An 8,604-nucleotide genomic window follows, 5' to 3' on the forward strand; every position below is an offset into this window, starting at 1 on the left:
GCAATTCCCCCGAAAATCCACAGGAGAATTGCGGCCCCATTCATTCCTATGGGCCCATGCACACGATCGTGGTTTCCACGGTCCGTGCATGACCCAGGAGCCTGGACCGCAGAAAGAACGGACATGTCTTATTACGGCCGTGTTCTGCGGTCCAGGCTCATAGAAATTAATGCACGCGGCCATGTGCACGGCCTGCAATTTGCGGGCGGCCTGCGGGTGACATTCCGCGGCCGTTTGACCCGAAAATCATGGCCATGCACATGGCTACGGTCGTGTGCATGAGGCCTTAGTATTTTTTTTACCATAAATCAGTAGTACATATAAATATTCATAACTTTGTAGTATATCTTATGTCTTGTGTACATTTTTAGCAACGCCTCTCCTCCCAAAGAATCAGTCTACAGTAAAACATTTAATAAAATAAATGGAGGAGAAGGGGAGGAGGAGGGGGATGCAGCTGCAGCTTTTTATTGAGTTTTGGTAAAACAGCTTGAGGGGGAGAGGGGAGGGGAAGCTGCAAAAGGAAAAGATCTTATTGGCTCAAAGCAAACAGCATACCAGGAAGATGTAGATAGAAAATGTACCTTTAGAGAAACCAACAGAGGGACAGAAAAATACCTAAAATATTCAGTTACTCTCAACATTTCTGACTGTACTACTTTACCTCTAATACACATCTATAGCAGCCTTTTTAATCCAATATGTAACATATTTTTTTTCTGCTGTGACAAAAAAATTTTTTTGTTAATGAATCCCAGCTCCTTCTATGTTATTCAAAAATCCTTAGAAAATGAATGTGCTACTGAAAGCTAATCTGATGTCTTGTCTTTCAGGTAATGCGTTTGTAGTAAGCCTGGCCTTTGCAGACCTGGTGGTGGCCTTGTATCCCTACCCATTAGTCCTGGTGGCTATTTTTAAGAACGGTTGGGTTCTCGGAGATATGCATTGCAAAGTGAGTGGATTTGTCATGGGCCTGAGCGTCATCGGATCCATCTTCAACATCACAGGGATTGCAATCAACCGTTACTGCTACATCTGCCACAGCTTTGTCTATGACAAGCTCTTCAGCACCTGGAATACAATGTTTTATGTATGTCTTATCTGGGTCCTCACTGTTCTGGCCACAATCCCAAATTTTTTTGTTGGATCTTTGGAATACGACCCTCGGATTTATTCTTGTACTTTTGTTCAGACTGTAAGCTCCTCATACACCATCACCGTGGTGGTCATCCATTTCATTGTTCCAATTACTGTGGTCACATTTTGCTATCTCCGAATATGGATTTTGGTCATTCAAGTAAGAAGGAAGGTCAAATCCGAAACAAATCCAAGGATGAAACCGAGTGACTTCAGGAACTTTCTTACAATGTTTGTAGTGTTTGTCATTTTTGCTTTTTGTTGGGCTCCTCTGAACCTCATCGGCTTAGCTGTGGCCATCAACCCTACGAAAGTGGCGCCCAAAATTCCTGAGTGGTTGTTTGTCTTAAGTTACTTTATGGCTTACTTCAACAGTTGCCTTAATGCTGTGATTTATGGACTTCTAAACCAAAACTTTCGGAAAGAATACAAAAGGATTTTAATGTCACTGTGGATGCCAAGGTTATTCTTTCAGGAACTCTCCAGGGGTGGCACAGAGTGCCCAAAGAGCAAACCGTCCCCTGCCCTGAACAATAATGATCAGAAGAGAACTGATACTGTCTGACTCCACTGTGAAGGACATATGACATATTGAACATACACATACCGGCGTTTACTTTGTTTTACATTGAATTTATTTGGCTGCATATTTTTTTTAAAATCTCTTAAAGGAAAATGAACCTTAAAATACTATTTTTACATCATATACATGTATAGATTGTTTAAATGAACTGATGAGATTATTGAATTATGTATATATTGAATGGCAAGAGTAAGGCATAGTGCCAAGTCCTTTAAAGAGACTCTGTCACCAGATTTTGCAACCCCTATCTCGTATTGCAGCAGATAGGCGCTGCAATGTAGATTACAGTAACGTTTTTATTTTTAAAAAACGAGCATTTTTGGCCAAGTTATGACCATTTTCGTATTTATGCAAATGAGGCTTGCAAAAGTACAACTGGGCGTGTTGAAAAGTAAAAGTACAACTGGGCGTGTATTATGTGCGTACATCGGGGCGTGTTTACTACTTTTACTAGCTGGGCGTTCTGATGAGAAGTATCATCCACTTCTCTTCACAACGCCCAGCTTCTGGCAGTGCAGATCTGTGACGTCACTCACAGGTCCTGCATCGTGTCGGCACCAGAGGCTACAGATGATTCTGCAGCAGCATCGGCGTTTGCAGGTAAATCGATGTAGCTACTTACCTGCAAATGCTGATGCTGCTGCAGAATCAACTGTAGCCTCTGGTGCCGACACGATGCAGGACCTGTGAGTGACGTCACAGATCTGCACTGCCAGAAGCTGGGCGTTCTGAAGAGAAGTGGATGATACTTCTCATCAGAACGCCCAGCTAGTAAAAGTAGTAAACACGCCCCGATGTACGCACATAATACACGCCCAGTTGTACTTTTACTTTTCAACACGCCCAGTTGTACTTTTGCAAGCCTCATTTGCATAAATACGAAAATGGTCATAACTTGGCCAAAAATGCTCGTTTTTTAAAAATAAAAACGTTACTGTAATCTACATTGCAGCGCCTATCTGCTGCAATAGCAGATAGGGGTTGCAAAATCTGGTGACAGAGCCTCTTTAAGTTGGACTATTTCCACATCTTCCCTATTTACCTCTTCAGAGACACTAATCTAGGACCTTATATAGCTAAAACTGGCCAAAAAATTCTTAAAAATGTTATGGGTACATACACTTTTGCACCTAAATTTTTTATTGCTGCTATGCATCTAAAATAGCAAAGAAAAAAAAAATAGGCAGCTTTGCAAATAGTCTTGTTAATAATACCCTACCGTTTCATGTATGCAGCTCTTATGCAGACCTGTTTTTCTCCATGGTTACAGCTGACTTGCCACACTTGTAGATTGTCCAAGAGTCAAAGGGGAGATCTCCCATACTTCCAGCATGGCAGGCTTCTGATAGCTACCACTAGTGGGAGCTTGCTGCATATGTATTTGCATTATGCCCATTGAGCTCCCCCTAGTGGTGGCTGTGGGAGGCCAGAATATGATCATTTAATTCTATGAAGCGCCTCATGGGACATGCCTCCATGTAAATGTTCTGTTACACACGGTAAGACCCTTCACCTATATCACAGACTCTCATCTTGGATGGTTATGTATTCCAGATACAACTCCGTAGAAGTGTATTTCACAATGGTAAGATACACATAGGTGCTGCTCTCTTCGGTCTCCACTGTACAAGGCAGTGGATCAAATCAATGAATTGAACATAGAGAAAAAAACAAGACCGGGGATAGCAATGCGTAAATATGCCAATAATTAGTCCACTAGGGATCAGAAAGTATCGTCCTCTCAATTTTCAATGTATAACGCGTTTCGGGGTCTTCTCTTACCACTTCATCAGATCAATTTAATTGAAATCATAAACTATTCAAACACAATGGATTGAACGAATGTGTTGAAAACATCCGACAATTGTCTTTTCGAATGTAATTGAACCTTTTCTAGTTAAGAAATGTATTAGAATGAAAATGAATAGGTTGTTTATACTCACCAATCAGATAATGAGGCCACCCCCGTACACCTTGTATAATATCAATTGAATTGGTAGAATTAGAACGTGTCGTCTTGGTGACGTTCGTGTCACTTCCAATCTCTATACAGTCAGGTTTGTAGTAGTATTTTATAGCAATGACACATCTTTAGATTAGCTGACCATACAACGGTCACTTCACATTCAGCATTTGAAAAGTTGTATATTTTATTTTCCTAATTGTAATATAATCAATTTGAACAAATCCACTTTATATCCAGTATGTTTGGCAATGTCGATAGGGGCACGTTGCTAAGATGACAATGATGTCCCTTTCGGTTAATAGTAGTATCTCATCTAAACAGACCGAGGATGACACGTCCCTTCTGTCCGAGAATGGTCATTTTCAAATATACAGATACAATCTGTTCTAATAAAGCGTCATAGGTAACGTCGGTGTACTTTGCCTGATGACGAATCCATGGGGATATCTCTCCACTCATTATTGGATAAGCACCTTGTCAATTATGAGATCTGATCTGTTTCACTTAAAGAGGCTCTGTCACCACATTATAAGTGCCCTGTCTCCTACAAAAAAGAGATCGGTGCTATAATGTAGGTGACAGTAATGCTTTTTATTTAGAAAAACTATCCATTTTCACCATGTTATTAGCGATTTTAGCTTTATGCTAATGAGTTTCTCAATGGACAACTGGGCGTGATTTACTATTGACCAAGTGGGCGTTGTACAGAAGAGTGTATGACGCTGACCAATCAGTGACCAATCAGCGTCATACACTTCTCTCTTCATTTAGTCAGCGCATAGGGATCCTTTTAGATCGCTATGTGCTGTCTTATACTAACACATTAACAATACTGAAGTGTTTAGACAGTGAATAGACATTCCACGGGATGTCTATTCACAATCTCTGCACAGCAGAGCACAGCGTAATCTCGTTGTAACCTGTCATTTACAGCGTGATCTCGCGAGATTACGCTTGCTCTGCTGTAACTACCACAGAAACATTAGCGAAGTGCCGGGATTGTGAATATACATCCCGTGGAATGTCTATTCACTGTCTAAACACACCATATAATTTTTAATAGGCACTCTACTTTTACTTTTATGTTATGTTATATTATATACACTACCGTTCAAAAGTTTAGGGTCACTTAGAAATTTCCTTATTTTTGAAAGAAAAGCACAGTTTCTTTCAATGAAGATAACATTAAATTAATCAGAAATACACTCTATACATTGTTAATGTGCTAAATGACTATTCTAGCTGCAAACGTCTGGTTTTTAATGCAATATCTACATAGGTGTATAGAGGCCCATTTCCAGCAACCATCACTCCAGTGTTCTAATGGTACATTGTGTTTGCTAACTGTGTTAGAAGGCTAATGGATGATTAGGAAAAACGTGAAAACCCTTGTGCAATTATGGTAGCACCGCTGTAAACAGTTTTGCTGTTTAGAGGAGCTATAAAACTGACCTTCCTTTGAGCTAGTTGAGAATCTGGAGCATTACATTTGTGGGTTCGATTAAACTCTCAAAATGGCTAGAAAAAGAGAGCTTTCATGTGAAACTCGACAGTCTATTCTTGTTCTTAGAAATGAAGGCTATTCCATGCGAGAAATTGCCAAGAAACTGAAGATTTCCTACAACGGTGTGTACTACTCCCTTCAGAGGACAGCACAAACAGGCTCTAACCAGAGTAGAAAGAGAAGTGGGAGGCCCCGCTAAACAACTGAGCAACAAGACAAGTACATTAGAGTCTCTAGTTTGAGAAATAGATGCCTCACAGGTCCTCAACTGGCAGCTTCATTAAATAGTATCCGCAAAACGCCAGTGTCAACGTCTAAGAGGCGACTCCGGGATGCTGGCCTTCAGGGCGGAGTGGCAAAGAAAAAGCCATATATGAGACTGGCTAATAAAAGGAAAAGATTAATATGGGCAAAAGCACACAGACATTGGACAGAGGAAGATTGGAAAAAAGTGTTATGGACAGACGAATCGAAGTTTGAGGTGTTTGGATCACACAGAAGAACATTTGTGAGATGCAGAACAACTGAAAAGATGCTGGAAGAGTGCCTGACGCCATCTGTCAAGCATGGTGGAGGACATGTGATGGTCTGGGGTTGCTTTGGTGCTGGTAAAGTGGGAGATTTGTACAAGGTAAAAGGGATTTTGAATAAGGAAGGCTATCACTCCATTTTGAAACGCCATGCCATACCCTGTGGACAGCGCTTGATTGGAGCCAATTTCATCCTACAACAGGACAATGACCCAAAGCACAACTCCAAATTATGCAAGAACTATTTAGGGAAGAAGCCGGCAGCTGGTATTCTATCTGTAATGGAGAGGCCAGCACAGTCACCAGATCTCAACCCCATAGAGCTGTTGTGGGAGCAGCTTGACCGTATGGTACGCAAGAAGTGCCCATCAAGCCAATCCAACTTGTGGGAGGGGCTTCTGGAAGCATGGGGTGAAATTTCTCCCGATTACCTCAGCAAATTAACAGCTAGAATGCCAAAGGTCTGCAATGCTGGAATTGCTGCAAATGGAGCATTCCAAGACCAAAGCAAAGTTTGAAGGAGAAAATTATTTCAAATAAAAATCATTATTTCTAACCTTGTCAATGTTTTGACTATATTTTCTACTCATTTGATAAATATAAGTGTGAGTTTTAATGGAAAACACAAAATTGTCTGGGTGACCCCAAACTTTTGAACGGTAGTGTATATATGTTTTTTCTGAAGATTTGTATATATTTATTCTTTAACCTTCGACCTCTAACCCCAGAGGGCACCATTTTTAAACTAACAATGTATTTTTGTAGTTTGTGTCATGTTGATCTGAAGAACGGGTAAGCGAAGAGCCCGAAACGCTTTATTCATTTAACACAAAAAGGGCGAATTTTGCTAATCCCCAGTGGACTAATTATTGGCATTTTTACCTGTTGCCCCTTTTGTGCAAAATGAGTGCGTTCCTAAAAAGTCTGCTGCTTTATATTTTGTTCGCTCGCAATAATATACGAGGAGTGCTCGCTGGTTTTGTTTTTATCTGTTTGCTCCCTCCAACCTCCTCTATAAAGATGTTGTAGGTCATCTAAAAACACAAATCTTTTGGACCTATTTATAGAAAATACTTTGCACTATACTGACTGTTTATTAGGGGGCAATTTTCTGGCACTGATTTGGGGGCTCTTAGCTGGCACTATTGTTTATAGGGGTGCTCTAATGGCTTTATTAAAGGTAGTTTTTGACCAGATTTTTCACTCCCAAGCTGCATACACCGCTAGTATTGTATAGTCAAAAACATTGCCACATAACTTTATAAGATGTATTGGCCCTATCAAAATGCTAAAAATACACTTTAATGCCTCCATGCCCCGTATGCTAATTAGCCATGAAGGGTCTCCATAGCAGGAAGAGTCCTGCAGTTTCCCTTCTAATGTCTCCTTGTTCCCTCTCCTCTCAACCTCTCTGGCGGATCATGACTGCACGGCGCAGGCACAGGATTTGGATCGAGCGGTGTCTGACATAGCCGCTTTCCGGGATGTTGAGGAAGGAGGGAACGGGAAGGCGTTAGGAGAAAAAGAGCAGGACTCTTTATGGCTAATTAGCATAAGGCACGTGGAAGTACTAAAGTTGATATTTAGCGTTTTTATAGAACCAAGGCATCTTATTAAAGTATGCGGCGATGCTTTTCACAATACCATACAAGTGATGTAAGCGGCTTGGGAGTAAAATATATGGTGACAGACTCCCTTTAACCCTTTTATGACCACAAACACTGTGTGCACGTAGGAGGAGGGTGGTTGAATGGAGCGAGCTCACGGGCTGAGCCGCTCCATACGCTGCAGGTATTAGCTGTATATTACAGCTGACACCCTGCACTAACTGCTGGGATCTGAGAATACTCAGATCCCAGCTCTTTAACCCCTTAAATGCTGCACTGTGGGATCTAAGCTGTTAAACGAGGAGGTGGCCACTAAGACAGTCCATCGCCCCTCCCCATGACATGGTTTCATGGCAGCCTGGAGGCCTGTCTGCCTTTTTTCTGCTCCTATTACAGTCCATCTCCTATTACAGTTCATCGCCCCACCATGACATGGTTGTCATGGCAGCCTGGGGGCCTGGTCTGCCCTTTTTCTGCTCCTATTTGTTAGAAGAATTTATGTACTTATCACAGAGATTCAAGGAGTCATCTGAATAGAGAATGCGCGTCTTTTATTCTTATCCTATTGCAGCATATTGTGCAAGTGATCCAACAATCGCTGGTTCAAGTCCCCTAGTGTAACTAATGAAAAGGGTAAAAAACAGTTAAATAAAGGTTTTATTATATATTCAAAAAATTATATTAAAAGTAAAAATGAAAACCCTTTTCCCATTTCCCCTCAAAGGTAATGTAGAAAAGAAAAAACAAAAACATAATTGGCATCGCCGGGGCAGTAAAATGCCAAACTATTACAATATAACATTATTTACCCCGCACAGTTAACTCCCTTAAAAACTAAATAAATAAAATAAAAATGCCAGAATTTCTGTTTTTTGGTCACCTTGTCTCCCACAAAAAAATGGACTAAAAAGTGATCAAATAGTTGTATGTACCCCATAATGGTGTCAATAAAAACTACAGCTCGTCCTGCAAAACAAGATTGCACATCACCTCATTGACGAAAAAATAAAAAAACTCTTATTTATTTTCTTACATTTTTTTAACAAAATGTTTCAATGTTGTAAAAGTAGTAAAACATAAAGTTAACTATATAAATTTGGTATCACCGTAATTGTATTGACACGCAGAATAAAGTTAACATGTCATTTTTACTGCAGACCCAAAAAGCAATGGAGAAATTACTGGGTTTTTTTTTCATTTTATCGTACAAAATAATTTCCCAGTACATGATATGCTACATTAAATGGTGCAATTACGAACTACAACTCGTCTCGCCA

At 40.5% G+C, this 8,604-nt stretch overlaps 1 protein-coding gene across 1 annotated transcript in view; it reads left to right on the forward strand.

Annotated features, from left to right (window-relative positions):
• The window catches only part of MTNR1B (melatonin receptor 1B), a 165,976-nt gene extending 164,049 nt beyond the window's left edge, over positions 1-1,927 (forward strand). Inside the window, exon 2 of the mRNA XM_075851467.1 lies at positions 834-1,927. Within this exon, the coding sequence (XP_075707582.1) occupies positions 834-1,702 (869 nt within the window). The 3' untranslated portion in view covers positions 1,703-1,927. The remainder of the gene's footprint in view (positions 1-833) is intronic.
• Positions 1,928-8,604: the final 6,677 nt, after the last annotated feature.

The sequence above is a fragment of the Rhinoderma darwinii genome, chromosome 2, assembly GCF_050947455.1.
Source record: "Rhinoderma darwinii isolate aRhiDar2 chromosome 2, aRhiDar2.hap1, whole genome shotgun sequence".
NCBI lineage: Eukaryota > Metazoa > Chordata > Amphibia > Anura > Rhinodermatidae > Rhinoderma > Rhinoderma darwinii.